The following is a 16,343-nucleotide window of genomic DNA, read 5'->3' as shown; positions in this document are numbered from 1 at the left end:
AAGGGTGTGTGTGTGGTGGCTGTAGCCTTAGAGCTGTGCACTGGTGGAGCCGTTGAGGGTGGTCTTGCCCCTTCCCCTGTCCACTCCCCTTGTTGCCTGAGGAGGAGAGCAGCTCGACACAGAGCCTGGGTGACAGTTCCAACAAATCTTTATTGAGCTATCTTCTCTGAACTGTAAACCAAAAGGCTGTTGGTATTATGAGTTGTTTTTCAGACTAACCTTGTTCAACAGTCATACTGCTCAAGTAAGCAGAAGCACCACAGCCACTTTGGGAACTAGTTTCTTTAAAAAGTATTTGCTTTATGAAAGAAATGGTGACCAGTAAACAGACGGAAATATGCAGATGTTCTTGGGGCATCTTAATACTTGTTTCTGTTTAGCTGCAATGATTCTGGTTTAGCCTGTTTGGGTCTTCTCCTTCAGCTTCATTAACATGAGTGCTTGGCATGCAAATGGGTTGATGTCACAGCGTAAGCAATATATGTTTGCCATAACTAAGGAAGCCCCATAGCTCTAATTCTAAAGTTTACGTCTAAATCTTTTGCAGTGGGTAAATGTGATTTTGCTTAAACCTAACCTGCTTTCAGTTTATTGAAAGTCTAACTCTACTCTTGTCTCCTAGTCCTTTGGAAACTGATCTCTTAATGATAGCTCTGTGCCAGGTGAATAACTCCAGTGAAAGACATCAAAAAGCCCTCGTTGTCTGTTCATGGCAGTATGACCGGTGCTTTCCTTTCTCTGGCAGACAGCGGACATCTTTAGTCCTGTCTCTCTGAGCACTGTGTTATTTACCACCTCAGGCCGGGGCTGTTTTCTTCCCACAACTTCCAGAGCACAGGACTGACACCCAGAGAGGAGGCCGTGTTGGCAGTGTGTTAAGGTGAACTTCCTTTGAAAAGATTTAGACTTGAGATCGACTTAAGCCTTTTTAAACAATAAACCTTAATTACAGAAAGTGTCTTTGAACAGCAGGAAGGCAGGGGAAGCTCTGAAAAAAAATCTTTCATCACTTCCTTTTTAGCCTTTGAAATAAATAGAGGGAGGTGCAAGGGCATATTTGCCCTGGTAGATCCATCAGGGGTAGAGAAATGCAGATGTGGGAGTAGAGAAACAAAGGATGTAATGAGTCAAGTTCTCATCTGGGTAGGAGGAGAAAATTAACTCAAGTTGAAGGCACCTTTTAAGTTACTGTTTGGTGACTGAGCTGTAGTAACTCCTTAGGATCTTGAACTCTCCCTGGGGTAGCTGTTTAAGGGGAAAGCACAAATAAATGAATGCTTTCGGTGAAAAGGGGTGACCCCTTTTGCAGATTCCTTGTCCTGCTTCTTCACTCTGTCTCTACTTGTCTGACCCTTGGTGAGCTGGCTCAGCTCACCCTGCTGGCAGAGTGCTAGTTTACCAAAAAAAGGAATAATTTTGTACATCAAGGGATCAGGTTGAGGGTAGTAAAGCAGGAGTGAGAGAACATACACCTGAAGTGCAGTAAGGTGTTAAGCTCTGTTGTCTGGTGATACATTTGTCTTTGGCTTAAATCCTATTTTATTTTTAAGCTAAGCCTATTTTATTTCACTTAAAATAGAAGTGTCTGCCTGACTGCTTATTACTTAGCTGGTAGGAACTAGTGTGGGGCTTAGGTTCGTTGAGTTTGGCAGTGTGGAGCAGAGTGCCGTTGGCTTGGGAGCAGTGGTGCGTTTACACAAAGAATTGGTGTGCATGCGCACACCCTTTGCAGTGAGCTCTGTTTCAGTAGGATGTCTTTTCCCCTTTATTTCTTTCAAATATAAAGCAAAAGTACTCCTCACTTCTGGAATCCTACTATTCTGTTCTGTGGAAAAGCAGCACTGGAATTTATGTGAACAGAGAGAGCCGTGTTTTATTGGTGGAGTCATGTTGTGCTGACGTGCTAGTTAAAACATGCATTGGTAGAACAAAAATATGAAAGTTTTTTTTATTCTACAATGTCTGGGTATTTCCTGTTCTTGAGAAACTTGGCCACGGTGCGGGATGTTGCTGCTGCTGGAACCGTTGGTGGTGTTAATGGTGTGTGTGTGTGTGTGTGTGTGTGTGTTGGCGTGTGTGTGTGTTTGTGTGTGTCGGCGTGTGTGTGTTTTATTCTGCTTTCTTGCTGGAAGAGGGCAAAATGACACAATTGTTTCATCTTTTCAAATTCACTAGCAAGTGTTGTAATGTGCCCCATTTGCCCCAAATTTGATCTTCTACTTTTGTGTGTTAAATGCAGCAGGGAAATGAAGTTGTGATGTGTGGTAGGTTGTTTAATAGTAATATTTATTTTTGTACTCAAATTGGCACCTTTCTGATCTGGAAGATATGTTTTGGAGTATTTCAGCCTGGTAATAGGATTATACTTGTATTGCAGTTTTATGTGTATTTGTCCTATGTGAATCTGCGATGGGAGATGCCACCAGAATGATGGCTGGTGGCTTTGTGATTTGGAGCAGATAGTGTCCATTATGTCAGTCTTCAATAGAGCAAATATTTTAAAATTAAAAATTTAAGAGTCTTAACTTATGAAGATATTCTGGGTTACCTGCCTAAAATGACACTACAACAGTGACAGGAACTCAAGGGATTTGATTAAAAACATGATAAACACCTGTTAGAGCTCTGAACACTAGTGGTGCCGGCCTCAGGGATGGTGCTGGCCTTGGATTTCAGGCAGGCTTGAATAAGCTGTAGTAATGTGGATCAAACTGACTGAGATGAGAATAAGGATTCAGCTACTTAAGGTGATAAAGTATTGTGTTTACTCTGTACAGGTTTTACTTCAGGAGGTTGGAGAGAAGTATTTGGTTCTCACCCCTAAACCTAGTTGGTGTTCTCCCTCCCCCCCCATTCTCTTTGACTCAAAACTAGAACTATTTCCTGCCACAGATATACTGTATATCAGCATGTGGAAATGGGAGACTTGTGCCCCATACTACAGTACCTCCTTGGCATGGAAAAGATCTCTTATCTGTAGAGTAGAGGTTAGGAAAAGGTGTCCAAGTAACAACATGGAGATTAGTAAGTGAAAGAGCTGCTGTCTAAATCTTTCCTCTTACTGGTGCAGCAGTTTAAGGTATCTGAAAGAGCTGAAGTCAGCTGATTGCAGTTTTCCTGTAAAAGTTGTTGCCTTTTGTTTTCTGCGGAACTTCTTGGAGAGTAAGCCTTTAAATAATTATTTGTGTCACTTAGGTCTACGAAAATCTACAAAGAAGCGCAGTGAATCACCACCTGCTGAGCTCCCCAGTTTGCGGCGGAGCACACGGCAAAAGACCACGGGCTCCTGTGCTAGCACCAGGTAAAACCTACAAAAATAAGCTGTATTTACTGTGGCATATTGATATTTGTGGGTTTTACATGAAGTTAGCCATGCCTACCTTTTACTGTGCTATTGGAGAAGTAGCTGCAGTTCTGCAGGCCTGCTGAGGCGCTGTGATATGTGCAGACGCACAGATGTGCACAGGACTTGGCACCATCAGTTCCCTCAGATATTCCAGTTCAGGGGGTGAAGTGGGTGAGGGAGAAGAGACAGCCAAAGCTAATAGCTCAAATGCAAATCATCCTTTTTCTTAGTGAGATAATGTTTAATATAGAGATTAAACACTAAGAGCTAAAGAATTCTGAGGAACTTTCCATTAAAAATAATAAGATTGACTATTTTGATAAAGGACTTTAAACAGACAGTGTGACAGTATAATAGTGTATATCTGAGCTGAATATGTTTGTCATTGGTTGCATCCAAACAACCAATATTATAAGTATTTAAATATGTGAAATGTCATTTGATGCAGGGCAAAATTAGTTTCAAATTAATACTCTTAAGTAGACTGTAGAGTGGAGTGGGGAGTCATCACTTTTGTAGTTATGGTTTATGTAAATAAATATATATATAAAAACTTTTCAAAAGCCTCATACTATTAAGTCTTGATTTATAGCTCCCAAACCCCTGTGTGCTTTTTTAAATCTTCAGTCGGCGAGGCTCTGGCCTGGGCAAAAGAGGAGCAGCTGAAGCTCGCCGACAGGAGAAGATGGCTGATCCGGATAACAACCAGGATGGTGTTAACTCCTCAGCTGCACGTACAGATGAGGCTCCCCAAGGGGCTGCAGGTAAAGAGAAAGAGCAACTGCGGCCTGTTTTCTTAGCATTGTAAAATACTGAAGCTTTTGGGAGAAAGTGTGGTTTAAATTGTACTACTTTTGGAAGCTATTTGAGGGAAAGGAACCTTTACGTTTCAATCTGTTCTCCTGGACATGTGGTACAAATTTGAATTACGCTATTTCATAGTCTCCAAGCTGTTTCTAATAAGGCAGACCTGGAAAGGAGGAGGCTGCTGGAAACTAAACTAATTTTAGCTAATGCTATATGAATTACTGTGGGGCCAACTGAAGAGAAAAGACCAAATTGTTCAGACTGTAAAAGACATGCATTTACTTGCAAAAGTTCTTTTCTAACTGCTGGAAAGTATTTTAAAGTTCTAGTAGTTCTCTACTGAATTTTTAAGCCTGTCTATACTGGAGAAATTTATCATTGAGCTAAGTGTTCCTTATTTGCACTTGGAATATTTTACACCTTCATGGAGTTCTTGCATGGTACTTAAATTTATCATCTGGTCATGATTAGCACTTAGTTCAAAGGAGCTTTTCTACATTTCTGCTGGCATGTAGAAAACGTCAATGTTTTACTCTTAAAATGAACTCTGTCATTGTAGTAATTTGAAATTAATTGAAATGAAGTATGAAAAAAATGAAATATAATTTGTTGATCTAGCTATTTTTCATCATCCTGGTTCGCTATAGTGCCTTTTATCTTTTTGAAAAGGACTAGGACCAGGGCAGTAGACAGACTGTTGTACAGTCTGTTGGAGTGGCAATTGTACAGAAGTATGACTGCAGCAATATTAAGTGCAGAGTATCCTAAGAACCATTTGTCTTAATGCTAGAGTTGATGGGGATTTTGCAGCTTTATGGGAACTTGCTAATCATAATTTTATTTTTTTTCTAGCTTCTAGTTCAGTTGCTGGAGCTGTAGGTATGACAACCTCTGGAGAAAGTGAGTCAGATGACTCTGAGATGGGAAGATTACAAGGTATGAATTTTCATATTAATTTACAAATTGGTTTTTGTGTTACTATGGCTACTTACAGAGTCCAAACACCCTCTGTATAATACATAGTTGGAAACCTGTAGTTCGTGTGTCTGTGCATGAGATCCCTTGCTTACATATACTTCTTTTGAAGTAGGGAGTTTCAAACCTCTGCACAAAAGATGCAAGAATTTGGAAATGATGTCTGAAGGGAGGATACAGTGTAAGGATTCGTTTGGTAGTGCATTAAACATAATGTATTGTTGGTTGCTTTTTTTAGTTATGTTAGGGAAGAGAGTTAAGAAGACAGTCCTGTTTGTGAGTGTGTTAGCTGGCTTGGAAATACAAAAATGTCTTTACAAGAAGAAAGATCTAATTTTTTTAAGACCTGATGAGACCCGTTGCTGCTCTACCTACTTCTGCTTAATATTTTTGTGCTTATTATTGTTACTTTAAGTTTTCCCTAAGTGAAATTTGAATGGAGTATAGAAAGTTACGGTATCTGTCCAAGTTGCACAAAGATACAGGTAGGTGTCTGTCAAAGTCAGAATTCAGACAGATGTAAACATAGTCTGTATATCATGTAATTGTTTGAGGGATTTGGCCCTGTAGTGCAAAGAACTCGTCAAAAGACAGTTTTGAGATGGTCTAGATCTTTAACATGGAAATGCTGGAAATAAGTGCTAAATCACTGCCAGTTCACTTTCTATAGGATATCATTGAGCATAGCTATGCATAATGTATCCCAAGCTAAATTGTTTTTTGTTATTAATTCTTGTTTGGATTGATCAGCAGTGTTCAAACCTAGTACGATAAGAATGAGAATCACCCACTTAGCATCTAGCTGAAGGAGAGGACTTTATTTTCAGTAATCTTAATAGTAGTCTTAGTTTAATACTCGCAACAAATAGAGCTTTTTCAGGTCCTCTGAGTTTAATCATACCAGTAACTCAATTCCCATAATAAACTTCTCTCCCCCCCCCCCCCCCCCACTGGAAACATGGAAGATAAATTTAACCTATTTTGCTAATGTTTGAGTTCAAATTTGAAATTACAGCTTAGTACATCCGATGTTCTAGATCTAGACTTCTAGTATCGGTTTAGAGGCCTAGATTTGTTCTGTGAAATACGTTACTTCCAGAAACTCAGTGGGTGACTTCTTAAATCTTGGGAGCCATAATACCCTGGTGCACGCAAGTTATGTGTTCCCCAAAGGTGGTCTTTTTTGTGCTTTCAGAAATCTAGGTGCATGGAGTAATCTAATCCTAACTCTTCTTTGTAAAGTTTCGAAGGTCCTGTAGTCTGAAATTGTAGCGTCATTGAATTTGAACTTTTTCAAAAGTATGTAGAAGCTTTGACAATGGTTGTTGTCCTCTGTTTGCTTTTAGCTCTGTTAGAGGCTAGGGGTCTTCCTCCTCACCTGTTTGGCCCTCTTGGTCCTCGGATGTCGCAGCTCTTCCACAGGACAATTGGAAGTGGAGCTAGTAAGCAAAGTTTGTTGACTTAATTCTTTCCACTTCCAAACTAGTAGAATTCAGACTTAATCCTAGTATCTGTGTTAGCTACATTTCTTACTAAAATGATGTATATGTTGGAGACTTCTGTGCCACTGTAGTGGTAGGCCACTAGTCAGTAACATTAATTTGCTTTTCTTCCTATAAGGAAGAGAAATTTACTTTTGTCATTTTATTTAATTATTGACATCTTAATGTTTCTGTCTAGATGGGGAAGGGAGGGTTTTTCCTGTTTCACCCCTTCCTTCTCTCTTCCTTTTTGGGCTTATTTTGCATGATGGACTGCTTAACAAAAGACCCACCCCAACCCCTTGGACTTTTTGCTAGCTTTAAATCAGTGCATGAGCTAGCTTTAAAAGCGTTAGGTTCATTGATCATAGTTTCCAAGTGTCTTGGGTGTCCAGCAGAGATTGGTTCTTTCAGACAGCGTGTCATTGTGACTGTGGCTCCTTACTATTGCTCCACTTTATCTGTGTTATGCAGCTGGATAAGGTGCATACTTTCCAGTCCAAGTCCTTTCAGCTTTCAGGAGAGCCAAAGGCAGACAGTTGTGCTCCCTGCCAAGAAGACTGGGTCTAATGAGTACTGTGTGCTGCATTATCCAGGGGGTGTTTGTTGAAGGCCTTTGCTCAGCAAAGATGAAGATATGTGGGTTCTGTCACCTGCTGTAGGTTGGCAAGATGGCTGTGGTGAGTGGAGTGTGGTGAAGGTAGCCAAGAATGAGATTCGCCTCCCTGCCTTGTACAGAAGAATGCAAGCTGTCTCTGGTCTTCCCTTCTGGCAGAAATACATTTGCCTTGACTCTTCCAGTGTCTCTCTCTGAAGCCTCTTTCCCCAATACCTAGGTTCTAAAGCCCAACAGCTTCTACAAGGTCTCCAAGCTACTGATGAAAGTCAGCAACTGCAGGCAGTGATTGAGATGTGCCAGCTGTTGGTCATGGGAAACGAAGAAACGCTGGGAGGATTTCCAGTCAAGAGTGTTGTACCAGCTTTGGTAAAGATGATTTTTATGGAAGTCATGATATTCTGATCAGTATTTTGCTTAAATCAAATATTCTCAACTTCAAGAGGTGTTTGTTACTTATAGCTGGAGGTAACGTTGAGAGGTGCAATATAAGATCTTTTTTTAAATTTTTCCCCACTCTTTTTCACTATATAGTTCTTCCTAAAGAAATGTTTTTAAAATGTCATAACTCTTCCCGTAATAGATAAAAGCTTAATAATGTGAACAGGTATATAGAAAATGTAGCTTCTGTTGCTTTTGCAAATACACAGAGGAGATTGGTTTCGACAATGTAGGGAGTGTACTCTGTGGTACTTAAGCCAGGGAAATTTCTGTTATTCAGATTTACTTTTCTGCAGCTTTCTTGCTCTAGGAACTGCAAATACTACCTCTTCTCTTTCTTGGAGTAGTATATTCCTGGCCTACTATTTAGAATGTGTAACCTTAGGTTACACCTTAGAAGAGCCTGTTGGTCGTTGGGTCTTTCTCCTGTGCTACAAATTTGTGGATACAAACAAACCAAAAAAGCCAACCTGTGCCTGTTGTTGCTAGTGTCTCCCTTGGAGAACTTAAAACTTTCAATACAAACTGCAGTTAAGTAGTCCAATGTGAACAGAAGTAGGATTGCACCCTCTAAAAATAAATGAGCAGAAATTGCAGCTTACTCTGTGTTTAATCAGAAAAATAGTGAAATCTATAGCCTTTGTGAAATACAGATTGCTAGATGGGTTTAAACAATTTAGTGACTTGACTTTAGTTTAATGTATTCTTCTGTACTTATTTGGATAATACGGTGAGAATAAGAGTGGCTTTATGAGAATGCAGAAAATCCTGCACTGTAAGGATATGTTTATAAGAATGGAAATGGCTCTTGTAGCAGGTGTGATCCAGGAGAATAATATATAGGAAAAAAATGTAGCCCTTTCCACACCTTTCTCTGAGCTTAATCTCTTTTAAAATGTGATTATGACTTCATGTTACTACAACATATGAACAATTGTTCAATACCTTAAATAAAAGAAGCTATTCTGATACATAGCATATATTACATAACTTGAGTGGTGCTATATGAATAGAGTGACATAGTTATCTACGAATAGAGTGACATAGTTATCAAATATGTTTTAAAAATTGTTCTCTGTTTTTGAGGTCATTCTTTGCTTGAAAAATAGGTAATTGCTCTCTTGAAATTCTTAATGAAGCCAATGCTGAGTCAAAAACTGCAGTAATGTTTGTACCTTATTTATGCTGATAACTTGGTGCTTTGCTAAATGAAGTTTTTTTTCTTTGATAGATAACATTGCTGCAGATGGAACATAACTTTGACATTGTAAGTGACTTGTAATGCACTATTCAATAACTATAAAGTTATTGAAGGAGAAAAATGTATCATCTGAACTTAATTCTCTCAATATATTTATAGATGAACCATGCTTGTCGGGCCTTAACATACATGATGGAAGCACTTCCCAGATCATCCGCTGTAGTGGTAGATGCAATTCCTGTCTTCTTGGAAAAGGTAGAATTAATTGGATTAGTATTTTTAAAAAATTATTATTATTATTTAATGTATTTTAACTTCAAGATTGTCCTTAAAACACATTTTCTATGGCTTGAAAGATACTGTGTTGTCCATGAGAAACTTCTAAAGATGAGTTAACTCCTTGTTCATGTTGTTATTGAAAGGTATTGTCTAATTTGCAGAAAACTGATCTTGCAAAGAGTAATGTGTATGAAGTGCACACTTGCATCAGCTGTACAACTGATCTAGCTTTAAATAGCTTAGGTATCAAGTAGCATTGCATTTGCATTAGCATGTGTCTTAGTACATGCTAACTATCCTGTTGTTAATGAAGATAACTTATTTGCTAAACCAATTTGGAAGAACTATGTTTTTTTATTTTATTCTAGCTGCAAGTTATTCAGTGCATTGATGTGGCAGAGCAGGCCCTGACAGCCCTGGAGATGTTATCACGCCGACATAGTAAAGCTATTCTGCAGGCAGTAAGTATAGAAGAAAGAATTTGTATCTCTGTCAGATCTATGTGATCCATAATTTCTCTGAATTAAAGTTCTTAATTTTAGCAGCACTGAGAAATTACAGAATGCAAGGGCTTTTCTGTTTGTCTGTGACAGGGTGGGTTGGCAGACTGCTTGCTGTATCTGGAATTCTTCAGCATAAATGCGCAGAGGAACGCACTAGCTATTGCTGCTAACTGCTGCCAGAGCATAACGCCTGATGAGTTTCACTTTGTGGCAGACTCGTTGCCACTGCTTACGCAAAGGTTAACCCATCAGGTAAGAGGCTTTTGTAAAATAGTAAGTCTTCACTTTGACCTAAAAGTAATACAAAGTTCCCTCTAGGTATCTTGCTCTTACTGTGTATCTCTTGTGTTTGCTACTGTAATGAATTAGTTGTTTGGTAAATATCTTGACATTTCTATCCTGGTAAGCCATACTATTCTGGTGTATGTGCAGATTTCATGTTTTTGTATATGTGTTTTATTCATGACACGCTCATAACTTTGTAGAATTAGATAACTAAGGTACTTGAACATAAAACATGAATAACAGTGCTTTTGTATTTACTTGCTACCAATAACTAAGAAGAAATCCAGTAGCATTACTGTTTTTTTTAACAATTGAGTTATAAAGTTCTCCCCTACTCTAAAATAGGTAAAGCTTCTTCAGTGTCATTTAAGTTTACTTTTTTTTTTCTTCTTCTCCTGACAGTCCTTTTGGGAGGGCTTACTACTACTTAGAAAGCTCCTGCTGTTGCAGAGTAGTTTGAAATGGTGACTCCCAAGCTCTAGGACTGTAAAGATCTGCAGTGTTTTTTTGCTCATAAATGAGCACTCATAAAGACTCTTGCGCTAGAAGAGATCTAGATTTGGGCATACTGCTTGGTTGGCAAATCCCTCTTAAGGAGAATCAGTAAGGTGAGAAAGGAGAAATGACTTTCTTCTCTAGAATAGATTAGACTGAATGAAATTCTCAGGGGAAACTTTTTGCATGCTCTTGTAATATTCTTGATTCTGCTGTTGTCTTGCTGAGAGACTGCTTAAATCTTTAAAGCAGCTTCACAAGTCAGATATGTCAGCTTTAGAAGATGCTTTGGAAAGGGTAGGGAGTACTGTTCTCAGCAATAGTAGGACAGGTGTACTGACTTTTGACCTCTTAATGGTCTACAGTACACAAAAACAATTTGAAATTGAACTTTTCAGTTAAACTCTTGAGTTAGCTTTTCAATTAACTTTTAAACTATTTTTAGAGCAGTTTTTGCTTTCTTGGTGTTGCTGGATTTGGTGTCTTAGCTGTAATTCATGTGGAAAAAAAAAGTGTGTAGTCATTGCTGTAGTTCTGTTTTCTTATGCTTTAGGACTTGGCAACTATTAAAATGTAGTGAGGTGTCCTTTTTATTTTGTGTTGGACTGTTTAGTCCTTTTTACAGTAGGAAGATGGCCAGATACCCTAAAAATTAGAATGGGTTTCTCTGAAACGATAAAAGAGATTCCACTAAGCTTTAAGTGGTATCGCCTGTCTAGACGTGGGTGGGGTTTTCTGCTGACAAAGCAGCAAACCTCAAGTAGTGTATGGAGTCTGCTGTTCACCTGGAAACCATGGATCATGTCAGGGGTCCCATCAGAGTTTGGATGGGGAATAACCTTCCAATAGATGTGAAGGTATCTGAGTCGCTTCAGCTTTTTACCCTCCTCTCTAGAATCTGAAAAGGATGTTGCAGACCTGTTCACTCATCTACTACTAGATCTTTCTTGTGTGGTGAACTTCACATTGCTGTGGGAGAAGGTTGTTTTTCTTCATGGCCATTTGCAGAAATATTGAATGACAGCGTTCCTTACGCTTCAGAAAATGAGTTCCTGCATGGTTCAGGAGAAATCTCTCTACACAAATTCTTGTAACAGCAAATAGACCTTCTACAGAAGAGGAACCTTTCTCTAAGAACATTCTTTCAGCTAGAACACAAGACTGTCAAAGTCCTTGACTTAGCACAGGTTTCTCTTAACTATTATTTTGGTATTTCTGAAGTTTGGGATTGTTTTGCCCAGTAAACTGCACACATTCCAAAGTACTTTTTGAGGACTTGAGTACGTACTAAACATATGAGCTTTCTAGCAACTGAATCTTAACTTTCTTAATAGGATAAAAAGTCTGTTGAAAGCACTTGTCTCTGTTTTGCACGGCTAGTGGACAACTTTCAGCATGAGGAGGTAAGGCTGTGGCTTTTCTGGGGGTGGGTTTTTGTTTCCTTCCCCCTCCTGCCCCACCTCCTTCCTATTTTTAACTTGTCTTTTTCTCTGTCTAAAGAACTTGCTCCAGCAGGTTGCTTCCAAGGACTTGTTAACAAATATCCAGCAACTCTTGGTAGTGACTCCTCCTATTCTGAGCTCAGGAATGTTCATCATGGTGGTGCGCATGTTTTCCTTAATGTGCTCCAATTGCCCGACACTTGCAGTGCAACTTATGAAGCAAAGTGAGTTTTTGTTCTTTCCTGTTCTTGGGGGCATTTCTTTAAGTTTGTGTGTGCCTAGGGTGAGTATGAAATGTAGCGCACTTACATGCGCTTATATATGGCTAATGTTATATTTTCGTCCATTGCTATGATTTTCTGGGGATATAAAGTTTAGTTAACCTTGTTAAATGTATTTTTTTTCTCAGAATTGTTCTCTTCCCTCCCCTTTTCTGGCCTCTGTAGTCACTGGGGTGCTCACCTGATTTTGAGCCTGCTAGTCACACAAATTACTTTTATTTCAGTGCTAATTGAATAGCTGTAATATTTACCAGGTAGGAGAAACATGTCTTAAGGGAGGCTTCTAAGAAGAAGCATGAAGGAAACTAAATGTGCCATTTAAGTGTCTTGATGCTCGCTCATTTCTTTTTTTCCCATCTTTTAAATTTTGTTATTCCAAATATGTTCTATCAATAGTTTTCCCTGTCCTGGCATAATGACTTACAGTATTCTAATATTACAAGTACTTATATTCTTAAGAACAGCAAAAGCCATGAAAACACCTTTCTTGTAATGTCCAAAGAGATGGTTCTTGTCCTTTATTCTGTTTGCTCAAGGCAGCAGCTGTCTCTTCTGTGTTACATCTGTCACAAAATGACCCATATTCTGATGCAGGCAATCTCATGAATAATGGTAATTTTTATAGATATTGCAGAAACACTTCACTTCCTCCTCTGTGGAGCCTCAAATGGAAGTTGTCAAGAACAGATTGACCTTGTTCCACGAAGTCCTCAAGAACTTTATGAGCTTACTTCTCTTATTTGGTAAGTTGTACAGATGTAGATTCTGCCTCTGGCTGCTTTAAAATGCTATTTTAATGTGTTTTTATTTCTTTATTTTTCTCCAGCGAGCTGATGCCTTGTCTGCCAAAAGAAGGAATCTTTGCTGTTGATACTATGCTGAAGAAAGGAAATGCACAAAATACAGATGGTGCAATATGGCAGTGGCGAGATGACAGGGGTCTCTGGCATCCCTATAACAGAATTGATAGTCGAATAATAGAGGTAGTAGTTCCACACATCTGTTTGTTTTTTTTAAAATTTGAAAACAGGCTTATCAGCCTTATTTGTCCCAATATGAAATGCAAGCATTTATTAACTCTGCTGTTGTAGTACTGCACAATTTTTGTATTCAGTAACAGCTAAACTATTGAATGCTTAATCCCCCTCTTTACAGTATTGCTGTCAGTCTTTTCCCACTGTGATGCCCCTGTCCTTGCCTTCTCATCCCTACACATTAGGGATTTCTTAACTTAAATGTTGTTTTTGTTCTTAGGCAGCTCATCAGGTTGGTGAGGATGAGATAAGCCTGTCAACGCTTGGACGTGTCTATACTATTGACTTTAATTCTATGCAGCAAATAAATGAGGATACTGGAACAGCACGTGCCATTCAGCGAAAACCAAACCCCTTAGCCAATACAAACACTAGTAAGTATAGCTTTTAAAAAGACAACTGGCCTCTCTGGCAATTGCTTAGGCTAGGATGCTCTGCAATCTACTTGAGAACAGGAATATGTTCCCCATTGTTTCTGTGGAACGTTAAACCATTCCGATGAATGAAGAAGACTTTGCAACAAAACTTAAACTACTCAAATGTGGTCTCTTTAATAGGCAAACTCTTCTTGGGAACTGAAAATACACAAATTTTTGAAGGAGGGGAAGGAGATTTCTGTTTTCTGAAACCTATCTGCATACAAAAATCCTCCTAATGAGGATTATGAGAAAGTCAGTAGGCTACTATGATACAGGCATGTATAAAATATTGGAAAAAATAAAATCTAATGATAATTTTGAAAGGGTTTGTAACTCAGTTTAACATCTGACTATTAAAGTAACATTTTTGACTTGATCTAAACTAACTCATCAAAGCAGAGCAGAGATGCAGAGAACTAGGCAGTGATTTGTTGCACAATTTCTCACAGGTGGACATTCAGAGCTGAAGAAGGATGATGCACGAGCGCAGCTAATGAAGGAGGACCCAGAACTGGCTAAATCCTTTATCAAAACATTATTTGGTGTTCTTTATGAAGTATATAGTTCTTCAGCTGGACCTGCTGTTAGACACAAGTGCCTTAGAGCAATTCTTAGGATAATTTATTTTGCTGATGCTGAACTTCTGAAGGATGTCCTGAAAAACCATGCTGTTTCAAGGTGAGTACACTAGCAGTCATGAAATGCAACTATTGTGAAATTGCAGCTTGTTTTTTGAATCACTTTTTAAAATATTGTGCTTTTGAATTCTTATTTTTTGATGATGAAATTGCCTGTTTTTTAGGGATTTTTTTGCAACTTAGATTTTTGCAGTACAACCAATATAGATTCTTAGACTAGAAAATCGATTTATATGGCTGTTAATGTCTGACACGTATTATTTTCATAATTTCTGAGACTTGCCCATACATTCTTCTGGGAGGCAAGGTGACTTTTAGAATAATATGATTCAAACAGCAACAGAATCTCATAGTACTCAAATAATAAGTTTATTTCTGTCCATAAGTTTATTTCTGTCCAAGTTCACGGCTTAGAAGGGTTGCTAGTAGGTACAGTAACTAAATGTTAACTTTAAATAGGCATTGCAAAGTTTTCTGACACTGTTTAATTTCAAGGAATTCTCCTTTATGTATTTTTAGAGAAATACTTGGTACAAGTGATTTAGATGAGGAAAAAGCTTCATTTCTTATTGCTTTTGCAAAGGCCAGTTAAAAGTCTTTCAGTCTTCAGGACTAGCAGTATATGCAAGATGAGCTCGCTTGATTTTAACAGAACAGCAAAGAAGTGAAACACAAACATAACTCTAGGAAATTATCTATTCTAGTCATATTGCCTCTATGCTGTCAAGTCAAGACCTTAAGATAGTAGTTGGAGCCCTTCAGATGGCAGAGATCTTAATGCAAAAGTTACCTGACATTTTTAGTGTTTACTTCAGAAGAGAAGGTAAGTTGTACTCTTGTTTTCTTCTTTCTTCTCTCTATTAAGTTAATGTTTTTCAAGTGGAGGGAGGATGCTTTGCACTGTAGTGCATTAGTAGTATTATTGCATGGTAAGAGCAAATTCATGCAAGCTATTCTAATAGGACTGTAGAGGAGCTGGCCAAGACTCTGGAGGAGGGAAGCTTGTTTTTTCTGGATCTCAAACAAGTTTGAACAAGCTCAGTAGAAGCCAGTGAATTTACTTAGTCCAAAGAATGCTGACTGAAATTGCATGGGAGTCTTTAATGAACCAAACTAATGAGTCTTAGTAGAAAGTCTGTCTTTTTTTCTTCTGCATGTATGTGACTTTTGTTTTATTACTATGTTAATAATACAGATTAACTTATTCCAGAAAGGATTTAACTGCTTTTAAAACTCACTCAACGTTAGTTTTGAAGCAGAGGAAGGATGCTGTGATACTCAAGAGGTTTTAACTTAAAATGACTGTCAAAAAAAAAAGAGAAGGTTTTTATATAAAAGCGCTTTTATATGTAAAAGACTTTTCTTGTCTTTGGTGAAGGAGTGATGCACCAAGTGAAAAACTTAGCAGAGTCTGAGGCTTTGTTAACAAGCCCACCCAAAGTATGCACTAATGGATCGGGAATGCTGAGCACTGCTACAACAATAAGCACTGGAACAGCCACTGCTGCCAGCAACGCTGCTGCAGATCTGGGCTCCCCCAGCTTGCAGCACAGCAGGGAGGATTCTCTGGATCTGAGCCCGCAGGGGTAAGTACCCGTGTGTTGTGAGCAAATGATCTGGTTTATTAGCATAGCCCGTTGCTGACTGTAGTTGCCATTACTGTCAGTAGACAAAATATTTGGAAGAAATTGAAAGTGCTTTGTAAAAGTCTCGACTAACATCTGCCTTTTTTCTCTCCAGGGAGGTGAAATGTGGTAGCAGTAGTGCCTTTTTTTCCCTGCTGGAGTGGGGAGGGCGGTGGGGGGGGAGGTTTATGCTTAGGTTGTTCTGTTGGGGTCATTTTGAACTCTTACAGAATTAAAATCTTTTGTAGGAATATATTTTATTTTAGTACTGCTACTGTTGCCTTCATTTTGAGAGGGAAATGTTTTTCTTAATGTATTAGTATAGTATTAGTATATATTAGTATAGTATTAGTATAGTAAGGAAAGTCAGTTTGGATTAGAGTTGAGGTGTGTCAACTTGAGAAGTGTAGGGGTTGGTGAATAGAAACTTAGCTGTTTAAAAAGTACTTGCTATATTTTAGTGAGAGACACATGT

The 16,343-nt window shown here is 38.6% G+C and overlaps 1 protein-coding gene across 3 annotated transcripts in view; it reads left to right on the top strand.

The window, feature by feature from the left end:
* TRIP12 (thyroid hormone receptor interactor 12) overlaps window positions 1-16,343 on the top strand; it is a 65,140-nt gene that overhangs the window by 28,485 nt on the left and 20,312 nt on the right. For 2 of the 3 annotated variants that reach the window (XM_026040053.1, XM_026040052.1), the window contains exons 5-21: window positions 3,196-3,301; window positions 3,974-4,110; window positions 5,006-5,089; window positions 6,475-6,570; window positions 7,446-7,594; window positions 8,898-8,933; window positions 9,027-9,122; window positions 9,515-9,607; window positions 9,740-9,901; window positions 11,764-11,832; window positions 11,930-12,095; window positions 12,778-12,895; window positions 12,979-13,135; window positions 13,407-13,560; window positions 14,055-14,283; window positions 14,948-15,066; window positions 15,622-15,829. In XM_026040053.1, the coding sequence (XP_025895838.1) occupies window positions 3,196-3,301; window positions 3,974-4,110; window positions 5,006-5,089; window positions 6,475-6,570; window positions 7,446-7,594; window positions 8,898-8,933; window positions 9,027-9,122; window positions 9,515-9,607; window positions 9,740-9,901; window positions 11,764-11,832; window positions 11,930-12,095; window positions 12,778-12,895; window positions 12,979-13,135; window positions 13,407-13,560; window positions 14,055-14,283; window positions 14,948-15,066; window positions 15,622-15,829 (2,179 nt within the window). The remainder of the gene's footprint in view (window positions 1-3,195; window positions 3,302-3,973; window positions 4,111-5,005; window positions 5,090-6,474; window positions 6,571-7,445; window positions 7,595-8,897; window positions 8,934-9,026; window positions 9,123-9,514; window positions 9,608-9,739; window positions 9,902-11,763; window positions 11,833-11,929; window positions 12,096-12,777; window positions 12,896-12,978; window positions 13,136-13,406; window positions 13,561-14,054; window positions 14,284-14,947; window positions 15,067-15,621; window positions 15,830-16,343) is intronic. The other variant, XM_026040055.1, reaches the window with a different exon arrangement.

The sequence above is a fragment of the Nothoprocta perdicaria genome, unplaced genomic scaffold (assembly GCF_003342845.1).
Source record: "Nothoprocta perdicaria isolate Ctin4 unplaced genomic scaffold, notPer1 scaffold_25, whole genome shotgun sequence".
In the NCBI taxonomy this organism is placed as follows: domain Eukaryota; kingdom Metazoa; phylum Chordata; class Aves; order Tinamiformes; family Tinamidae; genus Nothoprocta; species Nothoprocta perdicaria.
The sequence above is the reverse complement of the archived record's forward strand: the minus strand, read 5'-3'. Positions and strand labels throughout refer to the sequence as shown.